This window comes from Euphorbia lathyris, chromosome 9, assembly GCF_963576675.1.
Source record: "Euphorbia lathyris chromosome 9, ddEupLath1.1, whole genome shotgun sequence".
Classification (NCBI taxonomy): Eukaryota; Viridiplantae; Streptophyta; class Magnoliopsida; order Malpighiales; family Euphorbiaceae; genus Euphorbia; species Euphorbia lathyris.
The window spans coordinates 27132144-27152016 of NC_088918.1; the positions used below are offsets into that span (position 1 = coordinate 27132144).

General features: G+C 33.8%; 3 protein-coding genes across 3 annotated transcripts; 2 read left to right on the forward strand and 1 right to left on the reverse strand.

Moving 5' to 3' along the window:
- Positions 1-4277: 4277 nt before the first annotated feature.
- On the forward strand, positions 4278-9549 carry LOC136206274 (E3 ubiquitin protein ligase DRIP2-like). The gene is made up of 7 exons (XM_065997270.1): positions 4278-4762; positions 5223-5322; positions 6293-6620; positions 6726-7222; positions 7336-7386; positions 8944-9016; positions 9158-9549. Exons 1-7 carry the CDS (start codon positions 4639-4641, stop codon positions 9320-9322), a joined length of 1338 nt encoding a protein of 445 aa, XP_065853342.1. The 5' UTR covers positions 4278-4638; the 3' UTR covers positions 9323-9549.
- Positions 9550-15131: 5582 nt separating this feature from the next.
- On the forward strand, positions 15132-16691 carry LOC136206712 (probable prefoldin subunit 4). The gene is made up of 3 exons (XM_065997857.1): positions 15132-15298; positions 15383-15493; positions 16138-16691. Exons 1-3 carry the CDS (start codon positions 15290-15292, stop codon positions 16396-16398), a joined length of 381 nt encoding a protein of 126 aa, XP_065853929.1. The 5' UTR covers positions 15132-15289; the 3' UTR covers positions 16399-16691.
- On the reverse strand, positions 16564-18716 carry LOC136206711 (GCN5-related N-acetyltransferase 10, chloroplastic). The gene is made up of 4 exons (XM_065997856.1): positions 18322-18716; positions 17380-17432; positions 17100-17255; positions 16564-17014 (listed from the first exon to the last, which is right to left on the reverse strand). The coding sequence occupies exons 1-4, from the start codon at positions 18670-18672 to the stop codon at positions 16783-16785; spliced, it is 792 nt and encodes a 263-aa protein (XP_065853928.1). The 5' UTR covers positions 18673-18716; the 3' UTR covers positions 16564-16782.
- Between the last annotated feature and the right edge of the window lie 1157 nt (positions 18717-19873).

Consider the following 19873-nt stretch of genomic DNA (forward strand, 5'->3'; position numbering starts at 1 on the left):
GGATCTTGGAAGATAATTGCTCCAGTGCAGATAAATTCTATATTTTTGAAGAAGAATGATAATTTTTTTATTCATAGAAAAAAATAGTATATCTCGAAATAAGTAATTAAAATATTACAATCCAAAATTACATCATATAAGGTTGAATCTGTATCTTCAATATCATAGACCACGATAGACCAATATCAGACAATGCTTAAAACCGTTTTTGACACAATAACGAGAAACACACTTCACCCAAAACCGATTTCATAGTTTTTTTTTCCAGAAATGATTTCATGATCTTTCAGTGAGACAAATTTATATGATGCAGAACTCTTACCACAACCATTCATAAAGGAAAAAAAACAAAACAAAAAAAACTACAAATAAAGTCTATATTAAAGAGACTTTTTCGTGTAAGACCTTAACATTCCCTTTGTCTAAATTTTGTTCCAAAAACAAAATTCAAAGTATATTGTGGGGCGTTTGGTTTGGGGTCTTTAGGAATGGGAATGGGAATGGGAGAGTTTCATTCCCTTTGTTCTTGTTTGTTTACAAAAAAAACCAATTCTCTTTACCCACTTTAGATTAAACCATTACCCCACTTTAGGTTAAGCCATTACCTCATGCCCTCTAGGGAATTAGATTCCCTTTACCCCATTCCCTTTCCTAAACATATCCAAACACATAGGGGAATTAATGGTTATTCCTTTCATTTCCTTTAGTTTCCCTTTCTTGATTCCATTTCCCTTACCCCTTGTGAACCAAACGCCCCCCTAATTTTATTTTGTAATTTCGATTTATTAATACGATTAAAACAATTATTTGTGTTCATTTCTTTTAGATTGCTATTATTTTTAATAAAATACCCCTCGTAAAAAAATGGGCATTCATGGATTTGACATTGCACTGAAATGAGTCTTGATTACATTTAAGATTTATAGATAAATATTAAAACAGTTTTTCACACATTTTGCGGGTAAATTACATACGTCGTGTACAATCTTTACCCATTTTCACACTTTGGTGTACAACCTTCAATTTTGCACACTAAAGTGTATAACCTTTTGGTGACCTCCCACTAAAGTGTACATCAGGTAATTGTGACCGGTCAACCCGAAGTCAACGCGCCACATCACCATTTTGACTCCTCTAAAAGTCAAAAAATGACCCACTTAATATGAAATTATTTTTGTACCCTTTATTCTTTATATAATTACTAAAAAACACCCTTTCTTCTTCCTCCTTTTTTTTTTGCAATTTCTCTCTCTAAAGCTTCCACTGTTTTTACCTTTTCTCTCTCTAAGTCCTATCTCTCTCTAAAGGGACTTTGAAATTTACCCATCTCTCTTCATCTTCTTTACTCTTCAACTTTATTTCTTTCTCTCTCTAACCTCTCTCTCTAGTTAAATCATAGCAACACCATTTTTGTCTCTTCAGAAAACTAGAATTATCCTCCATTGTTACTGTAATAATCAAATATTTGGGACGTCGACAATATATCCTCCAAGCTTGTGTAGCTGACAGACTCCATCGGAATCAATTCTATTTCAGAAAACTAACGAATTAATTGATTCTGTCGAGATTATCGTGTATATATATGCAGTTCAAGAAATCCAATTTTGATAAAAGACTGAGACTTTACTAATTAGAGTCCAACTATAACATTACTAATCTAATTTTATTAAACCAAAATCTCAAATTCTAATTACCTACTCCAACTATAATAGAATGTGGATTGGAATTCTGTAAATTAGAGGTGAATTGGAATATTTGACTTTGACTATGAGTATGACTTTTTAAAGGTATACTGGAATTGAAAAAAGCTGTCCGAGGATTGCAGAAAACTTAAATCGGATATGGAGAAGGGTTTGAAGAATAAAACGGTGGCGGTTTCAAGAGAAGAGCAGCGACAAAGGAGGGAAAAATTGGAAGATGCCATGTATGAAGCTGATATGTGTATAGTCTGGTTTAAATCTGCAGTTTCATTCGCAGAGAAAGTGTCGCTTGGAACTCAAGAGAGTGAACTTCATGGAATGTCTAAGAATCACTTTTTCAGGTGCCTTGAACAATGGAGGATAATTCTAGTTGGAGTACGAAATTGATTATGCTTTTAATGTATGAACCTGAGATTTTTTTTAAGAGACAAAAATGATGTTGCTATGATTTAACTAGAGAGAGGTTAGAGGGAGAAATTTAAGAGAGAGAAAGAAAGAAATTTGAAGAGGGAAGAAGATGAAGAGAGATGGGTAAATTTCAAAGTCCCTTTATAGAGAGATAGGACTTAGAGAGAGAAAAGGTAAAAAGAGTGGAAGCTTTAAAGAGAGAAATCGCAAAAAAAAAAATGGAGGAAGAAGAAAGGGTGTTTTTTAGTAATTATATAAAGAATAAAGGGTACAAAAATAATTTCATATTAAATGGGTCATTTTTTGACTTTTAGAGGAGTCAAAATGGTGATGTGGCGTGTTGACTTCGGGTTGACCGATCACAATTACCTGATATACACTTTAGTGGGAAGTCACCAAAAGGTTGTACACTTTAGTGTGCAAAATTGAAGGTTGTACACCAAAGTGTGAAAATGGGTAAAGGTTGTACACCACGTATGTAATTTACCCCATATTTTGCTTATTTGTTTGTAAGCTTATTAGTAATATAATAGATATTTTAGTTATTTTGATATATATTTTCTTTTTGTAATAACTTATACGTGGTGGATTTAGTTGTTGAAATTTTGGTAGGTTTTTTGGAACTATGTTAACAACATTATAAATGTCTGATGTTTAGAAGATTTATTGTTACAGTTAAATAAAAAGAAAAATTGATTTTGTTGAAACCATCAAACCCATCAATTAAGTCTTTAAATTAAATAAAAATCATCGATTGAGTCCTTATTCTATCATAAAATCAGAAATTATAGGCTCAAAATGGATTTGAAAAAATAACTCTGAAACTGTTCAACCGAATGATTTTAGATGAAGACTCAATTAATTATTTTTGCTTAAGACGTGAATTCAATTGATGAGATATAATTAATGATTTTGATAGTTTAAAATTCTAATTGCATCGGAGTTTAAAATAGTACATCTCGATATAATTAATTAAAATATTATAATCCAGAAGTACATCAAAGAAACTTGAAATTGCATCTTCAATATTATAGATCGTGATAGAGCAATGGTAAACATTTCTTAAAACTTTTTTGACACAATAACAAGAAACACACTCCACCCAGAATTAATTTCATAGTTTTTTAATTCTGAAATGATTTCATGATCTTGTAATGAACCAAATATATATATATATATATATATATATATATATATATATATATATATATGATGATAAACAAATCTCTTACCACAGCCATCCATTGAAAAAAAACAACCAAAAAAACCACAAATAAATTTTAATATTAAGGAGACTTATTCGTGTCAGACATTCACATTCCCTTTCTCTAATTTTTGTTCCAATAAGAAAACTTAAAGTATACTGTAATTTTATTTTGTAATTTCGATTTATTAATACGATTAAAACAATTGTTTGTGTTCATTTCTTTTAGATTGCAATTATTTTTAATAAAATACCTCTTGTAAAAAAATGGGCATTCATGGATTTGACATTGCAAAGAAATGAGTCTTGATTACATTGAAAATTTATCAATAAATTAAAACAATTTTTCACATATTTTACTTATTTATTTGTAACCTTATTAGTAATATAATAGATATTTTAGTTATTTTGACATATATATTTTTTTTTAATAACTTATATGTGATGGACTTAGTCATTGATATTTTGGTAGGTTTTTGGGAACTATGTTAACAACACTATAAATGTCCGATGTTTAGAAGATTTATTGTGACAGTTAAATAAAATAAAAATTGATTTTGTTGAAACCATCAATTAAGTTTTTAAATTAAGTAAAAATTCATAGATTGAGTCTTTATTTTATCTTAAAATCGAAAATTATGGGCTCAAAATGGATTTGGGAAAATATCTTTGAAACTGTTCAATCGAATGATTTTAGATAAAGACTCAATTAATTATTTTTACTTACGATGTGAATTCAATTGATGAGATATAATTAATGATTTTGATACTATCAAAGTTTTAGTTTGACGATCCAAATTGGTATTACGGGGAGAAAAGTAGATAAAATAGGAAATAAAAACAGTTGGAGAATCAAAGATAGATAGAGGGGAAGTAAGGAAGGGGAGTTGACACTTCAACCTGATGCCCAAAACGAAGTTACTTGTACGCTACACGTAGGAGCCAAAGGACAATGACATATTGACCATGGAAGTGCGCATTTTAGTAACACCATAGACCCTCCCTGCGCACATTATCCCAAAGCAGCTACCTTTAGCTTTAGCTTCTCTTCTCCTTCTCCTTGTCGTCCGTCCGTCCGTCCTAATTTAATGCCGCACGAATTCGGCGTGTTTCTCATTTACACCCAAACTTTCATGTTAGTATTTCATTTCATCGAACACATACATAAACACTCACTCTCTCTCTAACCGTAACCGCAAAAACCATCCTCTTTTCATGTCCTAAAATCCCATCAAAACCCGCTTCCTCCTACTCCCTCTTCTTAATCTTCCTAAATTCCTCACCTTTAGATCTTTTTTCGATTACCCTTTTCTGCGTGTAATGTAGATGATGGCAGGAGGAGGACAAATGGTGAAAGTGAAGAGGGATATATTAGAGGCATGCATGACATGCCCTCTTTGTAAGAAGCTACTCAGAGATGCTACTACTATTTCTTTGTGTCTTCATACGTGTAAGTTTAGGTTCTGATTCTGGGTTTCTTTGTTTCTTTGTTTGTTTGTTCTTGGATTGTATGATACGATCTGGGTTGTTCTGGTTTTGTGGTTTTGTGGTTTCATCATGATCTGGGTTTTGCTTTTTGCTGATTGCAATTTTGTAAATCTGTGTTCTTGAATTGCTTTTTTAATTTAGGATTCATGGATTTACTTACTTGGTTAATGTTGCATTGTTGTTTGTTCTTTCTTCCCCAATTCTTACGTATCAGTTTTGGTGTGTGTTTGCTGCATGGGTTCAATCAATTTATGACCTTTTCTCACGTGAGAAAAATATCCCAATACTCATTGCTCTTAAATGTTCTTCCTTGTGTATTCGACTTAACTTTGACGTCCGTGGACGACTAAGTTTTCTATATTTTGCGTATTTTCTTTTCTCTTGACTTGTTTCTGATTCCATGGCTTTGAAATCTAAACCAGTCTGCAGGAAGTGCATATATGAAAAGCTTTCGGATGAAGAAGTAGACTGTTGTCCTGTATGCGATATTGATCTTGGATGTCTGCCTGTGGAGAAATTGAGGTTAGTTTTTATCTGAATTGTGCCCCTTGTAATCCGCACGCAGCATGCTTCAAATTAGGGGCGAAATTCGTGTCAAAATCGTGTTATCTTATATATATGTTCTATATTTTTATATATGATAAACATGCTCGAAAAATAGTAATCTTTATAATCGTGTCATGTCAGTTGGGTTGTGCCTGTTCATGTTAGAAATTGACACCCCTACTTCAAATTGGTCCTTAAATCAACTAGTTACTAAAGCACACGAATTTTGTATGTTTCTGTGATGGATGAAGTTGTACACTCCCAGATCTATTGGTATATGTTTGCCCGGAATTATATTGCTAGTAAGTAGTAATGCATTCATAATATGCAATAAGAATGAATTGGAGAGTATTTTGCTTAAATGATTGATGGAGGCAACTTCTATTTAGGGTATATTTAATTGTTGTTGCACAAGATTTATGCTTTTTTTGAGTTTTTCCGGTTTCTTTCTCGGTTTTCTCTCCATTTTCATTTTCTACCTTTTGAGGTTTCTGCTTCTGTTATTGACATTCTTCAACAAAGGGAAAGTAAATCAAGGATACTGGAGGATTTGATTTGATCTGTTTTGGTGCTGAGCACAAGCAAAAACTTTTATGTTCGGTCTAGATCATTATCCGATGTAAGATGCTGCTGTTCGTACCAACATTAGCTAATAGGGACGTATGGCTGAATATTCTAGATTCGACATTGTTATTTGATAAACATTAGTTACCAAATTTTATGGTGGTTTCTCATATGGCTTTGAGTTACCTTGATGTATTGTGTAAGCAAGTTAGACAAGCTGTATACACTCGTTTCACATGTTTGCTCAAGTATTACAATGCTCTTTTCCTTGGACTAGCTAAACCGTAATAGAGACAGGCACTTGTTTTAAAGTATTTTCGTGACTTTTCTGCAGTTTCACATTGTTATTTTCTTATATTTTGTGTATATTTATTAAATGCAGGGCAGACCATAATTTGCAAGACATAAGGGCGAAAATATTTCCTTTCAAAAGAAGAAAAATTCAAGCCCCTGAAGTTATGCCTTCGATTACCTTGCCTGCAAAAAGAAAGGAGCGATCGCTGTCATCATTGGTTGTTAGCACGCCCAAAATGCCAATGCAAACTGGCTTGACAGGAAGGAGATCTAAAGCCGGCGCAAGAAAGGCTGCTGCTTTACGCTGCAATTTTTCTCTTGAAGAGACCAATAAAAAAGAAGATTCTGCAGAAGATCATCCTATGAGCTCAAGCTCTCCCGAGTCTCCTAACAGAAGTTCACCGAACAAAAGGCAGGTAAAGGAGGAAGGATTTTCATTCCTTTTGCTTGAAATTTAGACTACGCAACCGGCTTATGCAGCTAACCGTGCCTTTATTGATTGTTTATTAATTTTGATTCAGGATTCTTCTGTGGATGACCCTTCTACTATAAAACACGTTAAAGAAGAGTCGGAGGATGATGTAGAAGTAGTTGAAGGGAAAGCTGATTTATGGACTCCCTTAAATTGTCTTGTTGAAGCTGCTAACAGAAGCAAGTCCTCTAAGTTAAATTCACAAGGAATATCTCTTTTTAAATCCGAACTAGTTACTACTCCAGACACCGAATTTCAGTTATCTGGAACGAAGTCCAGAACAGAATCACCAAATGGTCGTGCCAGTGAAGTTTATATTCCTAAAAGCAAACATAAGGAGCATGGACAGGATATGAAAGCCCTGGATGAAAAGAACGGAACAAATTTGCTTCACACATCGGTTAAGCGTAGAAGATTAACATCAAGAAAAAGAGCGGCCATGTCTGAGGAGCTTAGTGTATCAGCACAAGTCATGGTAGATGCTTCAGGGGCTAAGAACCGAAGAAATTGTCCGATTTGGTTTTCATTAGTTGCATCTGAAGACCAGTAAGTTGCTTGTTGCGCCGGCTATTTTATGATAATATAATATGCTGTTGTAAGTAGCTTGTTCCACGATCAATTTAGTGCCTGTCTCTGATTTTTATCCTTAATGGCATCAGGAAAGGAGATGCTTCCTTGCCGCAGATATCTGCATGTTACCTGAGGATTAAGTGAGTTTCTCTATTCTCATTATTTACTTAAAAACTCGAGTTTGTGCTGTTAATTCGGCTAAATTTACAGTTTGTCTCTGCATCCTGCTAGTTAGAATTCCTATTCTTCTTGTAGATTGGAATTCCAGAGCAGCATATCAATTAACACCAAAAAGTCGATTGATTGGTTTTCTTGTTGCAATTTTTCTTAATGGTAAATTTATGGAAATCCACAAGAATTATATACTTCAAAGTATGAACATTTAACAAATTTTAGTATTTCAATAAAATGCAATTAACTTCTGTATAAAATTGCAACACTATGAAAAGGTTTGTTATATTTTTCTGTCAGTAGACCCTACAAATTAGAGGTTTCTTGGTTTATTTTCCTAGAAATCTAGCTTTGTAGCAATTTTAATGGTTAGAATCAATAGAACATAGAATCATTAGATGCTTGGTTATGTGCTAATCTTATAGGTTGGGGTAAATATTTTGTTTTGTCGTATTTAATTTGGTTGTGATTGAGGCAACATGCATATGTACTATTACTGAAGCCCTTAAATATTAGGGTAAATAATTTAAATCTCTCTAAAGTTTAGTCAAATACACTAGTACATCTTCGTATTTTTCACAACTAATTTAAACCTCACTACATTTTGTTAGTTTTGAAGACTTTTGTCCCGTTTTTCGGGTAATAACAGGAAAGGAAAACCCAAAAAACAGAAACAACCTAACAACCAATCCTCAATATTGCTGTTAAGTACATGTCAAATGACAAATACCAATATTACTGTTATTAATTGTTTTAAATGGTGTTCTTATTCTTCCCAACTCTTTCTAACTCAGAATTTTGTAATTGTTTCCTCAAAATCAAATTTTTACTTTTCAGTCTAATGGGACTCAGATGTCGAATTAAATTTTGATTCTGAGTTGAGTCTTGAGATATATGGTGTCACTTATGTTCAATTTTTTTTGTTATTATTTCTTTTTATGTTAGACAGAGAGGGTAAAAAGTTGAGGATCCTACTATTTTTGTGGAGAAATTATGCTTTCTTTCATGATTTGTGTAAATGGTTACATGGCTTTGTCTTTGAGAATTGTTAGGAATGAAGCTAGTGAGAAATGAAACCACAAATCAAAACTGGACCTTTGAAATTCACTCCAAACACTAACTATTCGGCTAGACCACCATGCCAACGTCGCATAGGTGTTCTTCGCAGCATTTTGAACTTCATATTTCCAATAGATTGTACCATAGACGTTCGGTTTATGCCTATTGAGGGATACAGATGTTAGTGTTTCCTATTTGGGCTTGGGAATGAAAGGAAAGCGTTGTGGCATTAGTTTGAGGTCAAATGTGTTCGGGATGACGGTGTAAAACTTGTAGGTTATGAATCTCGGTCTTCATTATGTGAAAGAAATTGGACTGTTATAAATTATGAAATCTTACTCGGTGTTACATAGTATAATTCGTAAATTTGTGTTTTATTAGAATGTGCAAGTTTGTTTAAATTGAAGTTTAATCAATAACATAATACATGATTGTTTTTCACTTGACTTGTTAGTTTGTAATCACAGGGATGGTAAAATGCCCGTCTCGTTCATTCAGAAGTACCTCGTAAAAAAACTCCACCTCAACAGTGAGTCAGAGGTAAGTTCCATATCATCATCTGCCTTCCTAGAAACGACATTAGTTGGATTTCCTTAACGTCTCAGAAAATTGTTTTCCTTTTCTTTATCATCTTCAAAAATTGATGCTCATGCTTGTTGAGAATGCAATATGTTTGGCTAGGTGGAAATAATGTGCCGGGGACGCCCAGTTCTTCCAACGCAGCAATTACACAACCTCGTGGACTTATGGTTTCGGACAGCATCAACCTCTAAAAAAGTACCAGCATCAGTTGGTTCTTCGGCTAAGGACTTCGTAATGGTATTGTCATATAGCCGAAAAGTTTAAAGCTCGAAATCTTTTAATTCTGCGGTCTTTGATCGAACATTTTACGTTTCTCAGTTAGGCAAATATATATATTGTATTATTGGATCTTGTGAATGTGTATCTGCAACGGCTATGGATCGATCGGATCGAATCGAACAACAACGGATAGGATATGAGCATGCATGTGATTACATGCATGAATACGAATAATTGTTTGTTAATGTTGTTAAATCAAAGTATTTATATAATGGAGGTTCGTTTTTCTTGCTAATAATGGAAAGCAGGGAGATTATAGCGTTGACAAATTTTTATTCCATTTGTTTGAATTTGGTGAGTCAATTATTGGAAAAGAATAAAATCATTCATGTACTTTTGGATTTTGTTCATTGAATGTTGAGAGGCAAAAACAGCATATTTTGTAGTATTTAACGAAATTAGTTAATTTGTTTAGTTGGCATTTTCCAAGTTTAACGGATTAGGTATAAAAGGAATTTGATTACCTGAAATGAAATCTAACGTGGATGAATGTTTTTAATGCGGTCAAACATCTGGAAGTTGACTTAGATAAACCATATTTGTGGGAATCTTTTTTTCTTATTTCTAGTAGATGAAAATTTGAATAATGTACGAGGGTTAAATTTATCTTTAACGTTTTCGATCGTAACGTATAAAATGATTAAAATTAACGGTAAGGTTTTCAAGCAAGATCATTTGAACTCTGTATTATCGGAAATTTGAAAATGATGATTTGTTTGTTATTTGATTCAATTTTAATCTTGTATTATCGAAAATTTGAAAAGAACGGTCACATCAGATCTTTCAAATATTAATTATGTTTAAAATAACAACTTATTTGACTCAATTTTAATCTTGTATTATCGAAAATTTGAAAAGAACGGTCACATCAGATCTTTCAAATATTAATTATGTTTAAAATAACAACTAAGTCGTCTACATTTAAGTTGATTATAATTTTTTTTCATTAAAATGTCTAAAATTCAAATCCAATATTTCATTAAAATTTGTATAGACAATTGGTCTCGCTATATTTTTTTTAAGCATAATATTCACTTGGATATCTGAACTAACAAAAAATTATCAATTGAGTCTTCATTCTAAACAAAAATCTTCAATCGAAACCTCATCGAAAATCATTCGGTTGAACAGTTTTAGACTCTTTTCCCTAAATCCATTTTGAACCAACACAAAGATTATTACAATCTATATCAAATAGTTAGAGTTTCGGATTTTAGAATAGGATGAGAACCAAATTGATAATTTTTGCTTAGTTGAAAGACTTAATTGATGATTTTGATAGTTTAGAATCCTAATTGACTTTGAAGCTTTAGTTTAGGGACTCAAATGAATGTAATGCCATTTTTTTTATTTACAATTTTGTCACTGTTAAGTCAAAAGATTTGACATAATGTTACCGCATTTATCACTAATAAATTGATTAAATTGAGATTTTATTATTATATACATATGGAACTATTTAGGTCAGACCGGCTGTGTCTCAGGACAATGCTTTCTTTTATTCTCGTGTCTTAAAATGAGATTTTGTATCCCATTGGGACATCTCGACAGGAACTGAAAATTTCAATTGCATTTACAAATCCTAATTATTATGTTAAAGTCTTCCAATTGTTGGGAGAGACAAGTTCAGACATAACATAATCATGGGAACTCTGTCAGAAGATGCATCAGGATATTGAAAATTCAAATTTCAATTTCAATATACTTCCTGATGCATCTTCTCAGTTCTCCCATGATTATGTCTTAACTTGTTTAGAGCTCCTGCAAAGTAATTACTACTTTTTACCTTAGCATGATCAAAAAAAAAAAAAATAAAAAAAAAATAAAAAAATTACTTAGATAATATAATTACTAAATGTACATATCACTCAAACACATTGTTACTTAGATAATATAATTACTAAATGTACATAACACTTTATTTTTACACAATTAGCATACAATTAATAATTTTTTAACCAACAATATAATTAATTCAATACTAATTATTAATAAAATTAAATAAATAAATAATTATTATGAAATATAAAAATTATTTTGTGACTGATTATTTATTAAATGAAAAAAAAACACTCTAAAAATAAGTCTTATTAATTCATTAAAATACGAGTTATATATGACAAAATAATATAATTTTTTTTATAAGAATCATATATTAAAGTCGTTGACTCCGAAATGTCACCATATAAATTCAACTAGATAGAGTTTTAGATTCATATGAGTGACTCTACTATGGAACTGTAAATCCCGTGCAAGATAATATTACTGTTTGAAACAAATAAAGAACAAAAGTTTACTCTTTCCGATATTTAATACAACAGATAGAAAATAAGTGGTTGAGGTTGGGAAAAGACAAAGCCTGCTTTGTTTACAATTAAAGTTGCGAATCACGCAGCCAATTAGTCGCCTCCGTATGTGATTATCAGCTTTAAAGAGAAACCAATAGAGTAAATCGAGACATAGTTTTCTTTGTTATCAAATTTAGTTACTAACCATAACTGGTAACATGTTGAATACTGGTTGGTTACAAACATTTTGGAGAAAGTAACAACTAAAGGGTGTTGTTAAACCCAACCCCAATTACCCACCTCTAGCCCCGTGAAAGGACGAAAGTACCCTTTGAGGCTTTGAGGTGGGAAATTGGGGGAAAAAACCTCTCCCGGCACGCGGGCGTGAGGCTATCACGTCCGCACCTACGGTGAGGCGTGATAGCCTCACGCCTCACCCTGTGGTGAGACGTGATTACCACACGCCCGCATGAATAAATCACAAAAAAATTGTTGATAATTGTGGTTAACTCGAATTATCCGTTTAGAAATAAAATTACGGCATTTTAACTCGTATTACCCTTTAACAAATAAAATTTAAAAATATAAACATTAAAATAAAAATTAATAAACATAAAAGAGTAAATATAATATCAAAAGTGTTAAAATGTATGAAGTTCTATAAAAATAATTTAGCTCGCCCGACGCCACGCCTCCACAAACTCATCCATCTCCCTCTTAATGCGTGGAGCATCCTCGTCAGATCGGTGGGTAGCCGCTAGTTGGGTGACACGCCACAACCAGCTAACCCACTGTAAAAAAATATTAAAAATAAACACATATAAACTAATACTAAATAATAATAAACTTACAAATTCGTTGTTGGCGCGAGCATGCTGTACCGGTCCAGCTTGTGGTGCATGAAGGAGATGAGGATGCGAATATCGCATATACCAGTCCATATAAGCAGGATCACAGGCAGTGGGATCGTATCCAACTGGTCGGCATCTCCTTCGATCAATGCCCCGAGCCGATGGAAATCTCCGCCAGGTATCCTCAACTGTGACAGAGGAATGCGCGAGCTTATACGATAAAGATCTCCATGGTCGTACTGCTTTATCAGGTCTAATACGCTCAGCTGGGATAGGCTGAGTATATCCGACCTGTCGCAGCGCTCGATCGGGCATATACGGCTCGACGATGTCTCTACACCGTATCCAACCGACGTAGGACACTCGAAGCCAATCATCATCGGGGATAGGACCATAAGGCAACCACGTCACCTGAAAAATAAATAATACTCAATAAAAAATAATAATATACTATAAATAATACTTAAATTAATTCTAAAATTTTATAAAATACCTCTGCTGCCGTCATACGGTCCAGCTGCCCGCGTATGGTATCTTGTCGGGCGGTCGTCTTGTCTGGTACCCCGACCTTCCATCTCAGTGCACGGGGGATCAAGTGAGCTCCTCTATGGGGCCGGAACACCGGAAAATACTCGTATATCCAAGCCTGTAGTAGGGTGAAACATCACGCCCGACCAGCGGTGCGGGCATGTGGCTATCACGCCTGCACCACTGGTCGGGCGTGGTTCTCTTACGCCGGAACCACAGGTCGGGCGTGATGTTCATACGCCCGATTGCGACTCCGGTGATTTTTTGAAATAACCCACAGATCTCAAAACGAAGCGAAAATCAACAAAATAAAACCGTAAATCTTACCATTTTATCTTTCCCTTTACGGCCTCTTTTCACGATCCATGATTTGGTTCACAAACGAGTCCGGATTTGATCGAAGAGTGTATAGGGTATTTAAGAGGTTTTGGTTTTTTTCAATTTTTGGGCAAATGGTAGTTCGGTCAATTCCCGAGGCTAGAGGTAGGGATTTGTGGCTAGGTATAGCAATTCACCGACTAAATCATGTGCTCTTAGAGCATATCTAGTGGGTTAGACAATATCCAACCATCCACCTATCTTTATATATTAACATAAAAATTAAATTAAAAAATTAAAGGGTTAATACACATATTTGCCCTTGTGTTTTCTCGGAAAAATAGATTTGCCCTTAAATCAAATAAACACACAAAACTATCCCTGAATTTTTCACAAACCTACAATTATACCATAATCTAACAGAGCTGTTAAACAGCGTTTACATCAAACCTACTTGTCTCTAGAAAAACTTCAGAAAAGAACAACCAATCACAAACAGAAAAAAATATGCACATTCAATTTCGATTAAAAGCAAGTTAGAAGAACAGATTGGTCAAAATTCATTTTCATAAAAGCTCAATCAACCTAATAAAACGGCGTCTAAACCTCATAATTAATCCAAAAGCAATAACAATAGAAAACAATAAGAAACCAAATGAATTTTGATTCTCGTTATCCAATTTTTTTGGAGACAAGAAGGTTTGATGTCATCGCCGTTTAGCAGCTCTGTTAGATTAGGGTATAATTGCAGGTTTATGGAAAATTCAGAGATAGTTTTGTGGGTTTATTTGATTTAAGGGCAAATCTATTTTTTCGCGAAAATACAGGGGCAAATATGTGTATTAACCCAAAATTAAATCATAAATATAATTTAGAGATATATTTTTATAAAGTTGTGATGGGCTATTTTAGTTGTTGATGATTCAGACCCTAACAACAACGATCTGCCACACAAATCTCTTGATCCTAAAACATTGTTGGACATCGGTCCTGTTTGGGAATTAGCTGTTAGTTGATTACATTAGCTGTTAGCTGTTAGCTGATTACATTAGCTGATTTGATTAGCTGTTTGTGTAGACCTGTTTGGTAAAAATTAGCTGATTGATGATAGCGGTTTGTGCAAAAAGACGAATAAGGCATTAATTTTGGCGCAGGAGAATAGGGAGTCTATCTATTAGGGTTAAAGAAGTCAATTAATTTTAATATTGCAAAACGCTAATTGAAAAAGCTCCTTTTAAGAGCTTTTTCTAAATTAGCGTTTTCATCCCAAAACCCTCTCCCAAACCTCTCTCCACCAAACACTCCAATTAGCGGTTTCAGTGGTCAAACCTTTAAAGTTGGTCAAAACCGCTCTTTTTATCCCAAAACGCTCTTTACCAAACAGGGCCATCATCCAAAATTAAACATTGTCCACTTTTTGTATTTAATGATTGGAGGGTGTTTTATAAATTTATAAATTTACAGAATAATCCTTGCATTAGAACACTACAAATGGTCTTGGTAATTTATTTTTCTCCGTAACAATCCTTGCATTAGAACACTACAAATGGTCTTGGTAATTTATTTTTCTCCGTAACAATGACATTAAGATGGGAAAGTATGGAGACAATTCCAATTTAAAGTCTTAAAATTCAAGTTACCTCATAATGTATCCAAATGGCATTTTGGTCATTGAATAAAGGCAAAATCAATAACTAAATAAATAAAAACAAGGGCCCAAATGCTGTGAAATAATAGTACTAGTAGTGCAGAGACAGAAGGTTGCAAAATAATAATATAGGGGCATAATGATAAACAAATCGCAGTACAGGGGTCAAATAATAATCTTTTCCTAAAACAAATAAGAAGAGGAGAGGATTACACAAGTAATTTTAATCGTGAATTTAGAAGCCCAAAATCTGAAGCGTAGATTGTTCGGAGAGACGAGTGGGGATTGAAGTGAAGTTTGAACCTTTCTCGAGAAAATCATGCAGCAGGTAACTCAATCAAAACCCTAGTTAAACCCCCTTTTTATATTGATTCTCTACCTATTTCTTCAATTTCTTTTCTTGCTCTCCAAGGGCGGAGGATCTGAAACGGAGGTCACTTGGGAGGATCAGCAGAATATCAATAAATTCGGTAGGTTAAACAACCGATTGCACGAGCTTGACGATGAAATTAAGATCGCCAAGGTACTTCTTCTCTTTCTCCCTCATAGTTATATGCCTCTGCTCTTATCTCTGTGTTGCGTCTACGTTTTCTTCAATGAGTGGTGTGTTAATTTTGTAATAATAATTGATAGTATTTGGGAATGTGGTAGTCTATTGGTTAAACTGCAAATCGTCGTAGAATGGGATTACCTATGATTAATTTTGACTCTGAATAGTGTAGTCTTTTTTTAATCTTTCCATGATAAGAGCTGTATTTTCATTCTTCCGTTGAAGGAATTAGATGAATGCTGGATCTGTTTGGGACTTGATTAAGCTTTCCTTGAATTGTTATTTACTGTTGGGACTTGCTTAAATCACAAATATAATTCATGAATTGTTCTTGATTCAACCTGGTGAATTCAAGTGGCCGATTAAGTGGTACAGTCTTCCCCAGCTTTGTTGAACATATAAACAGGAACTGAAGGAATGACTATGTTTATCAAAATATTAGCTAGATGGTGTTTTATATCTTGTTCTATGGAGGTAATTAAGTTTGATTAAATTGCTTTGTTTTAGAATTTTAGCCTTATGCTGGACAAACCAAAGCCTGAACTTTATGGTTTATATGTGGTCAAGTTGTATTTTACTGTGGTTATATACTTACCTTAGTGGCTCCTTTTCATCAGGAATCAAATGATAATCTGGAAGATGCAAGCAACGAATTAATTCTTACCGATGAGGAGGTAGTTCGTTTCCAAATTGGAGAAGTCTTTGCTCATGTTCCAAAAGACGATGTTGAGACCAGGATTGAAGAGATGAAAGAGGTGACCAGCAGAAACATTGAAAAACTAGAGGAAGAGAAGAAATCTATCCTAGCACAAATGGCCGAGTTAAAGAAGATCTTGTACGGAAAATTTGGGGAGTCCATCAACCTAGAGGATGATTAATAGGCTCATCAGTTAACCCAACGAGTTGCCATTTTCTTTGAGGAAATCATCCATTCAGTTTTCATACTCTAGGTCAAGGCAAAGTGACTTATTTCAGTGGTTTTCTGGGATATTGCAATACGTGGAGGTAAGCTTCTCGGCTGTAGACAGCGACGTTGATTGATATTTAGTTTCTTCTGTTGTATTATTGCATCTTTTTTATTGATGTCTGTCGAGGTACGTAATTCATATTAACTCAATTATGTTTTTAATACCATTATATTATTAAGAAATGCACTCACTTTGGATTACAATCTTAATTAGTATACTTGTTGTGCTAAATTACTTTACATTCTCCGCTAATGAGAGCACTAGAATTACAAATATGATTGAAGAACTAGAAGTTTAAAGGTTTAAACTATGAAAATTAGATTGTTTGATCATAAGAACACGTCGTTTTCTTCCGATCCAAGTCATCCATTGAGGATCACTTGAGACCACCTTGTAACCAGCTTTTGTGTACAACCCACGAGCACCAATATCTTCTTCATATGCTCGAAGGACAAGATACTCATAACCCCATAAACCAGAGATAACATCACAGGCTTTTAGCAGCACACTCCCTATTTTCTGCCTCCTGTTAGTTACAAGAATTTATCAAAATCTATTTCAAAATTTACTAGAACTTAAACGGCTTAGTGATAGGATTTCGATTGAAAAACCTGAGAGTTTGGGAGACGGCGATCCCTGAAATATAGAGGTACTCTTCTGCTCCCTTAAGATGTTGCAGAACATCATCATCTCTCAAGACTGTAACATCAACAACGCCTACGAGTTTGCTCTCAGAAGTGGAAGAATCAGCTACCAAACATGCATATCTGTTAATTTTGAGATAGTCACCATGTTCTTAATTTGTCCAATTCGACTTATGAAAAGACTTAGAAACTCTATAAAGAACTAAGGTTTGCCAACATGTTAGTTGTGGTAGTTTCATGTGCTTACCTGTCTGGAGGTGAGTTCCTAAGTTTGTAAAGCAGCCCTGCAAGCACTTCAGCCTGTAACAATATTCAGAGAGGAAATAAACAATATTTTTAGCCTCTATACTTGAGCTTTGGCTTAAAGCTTAAAGCACTATGTAGCTCCTGACGTATCAAAGATGTTTGCATGTGTCCCCTATTGATCTATTATTTTGTATACAATCGCATGTGATCCAATTCGATACGTGCGATAATTACAAATTAGTGCATATATGAAGAGACTTGTTAAATGTTTGCGTTTGATGATGGCTAAGGCAAAATATCTGTTATAATATTTCTAAGGCAACATATCTGTTATAATATTTCGCCAAATTTTCATGTGTCATGCAAGAATTTGTTTCTCCTCTTACAACCTTGGAAAAAATATTAGTTCTTCTCCACCCGATACCAGTCATCTCATACGTGAATTAATGGATCTCCTTTCATGCATGTTACTTTTTTTTTTAATCTGAATTGGATTAAAAGTGATTGATCGATTGCTATATGTTAGGGGTTAATGCCACAAAACAATAGGTTAGGTCAAGGGGCAGACCTGAACATTTTTGATAGATCAAAGGCCAAATACCCATGAACTTTGATTGGATTACTCCTTAAACTTTGATTTTTATTAAAATGCGACATTTAATGGATGTAATCCTGATGTTTGAACACCATAATCACAAGGACTACATTAGCCCCTAAACATTAAAAATGTTTCATTAACTCCCTGAGCTTGCTTAACATGACATGAATAATTTCTATTACTATCTCGCAGCCTAAAAAGTTAAAGCGGAAATCACTTTAACCAAGTTCAGGGTCCAATAGATCAACACCTAAGATTAGTTAATTTCTCCACTTAAGATTCGTCATTAGGGTCCAAGTGAACATTAGCGAGTATAGTGTAAAAATGAAAATATAAAGGCAAGACCTTAAAGAATTGGAAGAAGAAGTCATCAAAGAAAGGCATTGGCAGATGAAAAGCTTGAGCTTGAAGTTGAGCAACTTCCCTCATCTCATAATCATTATTTGCCAATCTCCTGACTCTCCATCCAAACTCAGTGACCAAGTTGTGCTTATCTTCTTCGACTTGCTCAGCTGCAGCAGATGATGGTGAGGTTGAAGCAGCAGTAGAGCACTGTAAAACACTATCCTTATTCTTGATCTGGCTATGGCTATGGATAGTGTTTCTGAAAGCTCCTTGAACTAGTTTGATTTCTCTACATGTATAGAAAGAACTAACAGTGATGCCCTTTGAAATGCAAGGGACTATATGAGCCATTTAATTGCATTTAAATGGAAAAGAAGAAGCAGAAAGAAGCATTTGGACTAATTGCTGATGGATTTTATAGTCCTCCATTGACTGGCTGCAGCTGCTTGTACGCTTCCAACCATACATATTATTTGTCCACGTGGATGTATGCTTCCCAACCACGTGGCTTATATTTAATATTTCTTATTTATGTTAGATATTTGCTTTCTGCTACTGCCCCCAACCAAAAATAATTAGATTTTGTAATTCTTTACCATTTATTATTATTCAAATTTACTCCCAACTTCTTTTTAAATATAAATATACCTCGATGGTAATAAATTGTAGGGATGATTAAAAAAAACCTGCTGTTTACTTGATTTGTAATTAAGTCTGAAGTTTTTGTTGCAAAACGAGTATCCTGATTCAATCAGTTTGTTGACTTGAGAGCTGTTTGTTGATACGGTTTGAAAACTGTTTTTGAAGGGAAAAACTATTTTTCAGATACAAATAGGATGAGAGAATAGAGTAAACAACCATGTTCAACAAATTTTCTCTCTTTCTCTTTTCTCTATTTCTCTCTCCTCTCTGCAAATCATTGACATATCCTCATTCTGCAAATTAAGTAGCAAAAGAGGAACAAGTAATGGAATTGATAATAAATAACAATTTGATTCATTTAAGCAGGAGAAATTGATTATACACACAGCCTCCATTGAATCCACATCGTTCATTTCATGGGACTGGATTTGTATAAACAATGTTGGTTTCTTCAATCTAGCACTAATTCAATTCAATTTCACTCGATTGAATTTCTTGGTTTATTAGTTGATTTCATGCTCTCAACGTTGGTTCTGTACATCTTCGTTTTTGAACAAACATAATCGAATCAAGATTTCACCCAATTCATCAATGGATTTCAGAAGTTACCAATTTTTTGTTTTATAACTAATTAAACTGAACTGATGGATTGAACATCTAATTTCAGATTTCTATTTGTTGCTTCATAACTAATTAACCAGATTTCTAAGTTCAAATTTGTAAAATTAATTACTAATTGTTGTTTCATAACCATTTTTTGGAACTTCAAACCAAAGCTACAATGGGGAGAGGAAAATAATCACGCAATCCTGAAAAAGAAAGAACAAATGAGGGAGGGAAAAAAAATCGGACCAAAATGTCTTTTACATGTCATCAAAATGGACAGTGCTAGGTGAAAGTCCTCAATTTC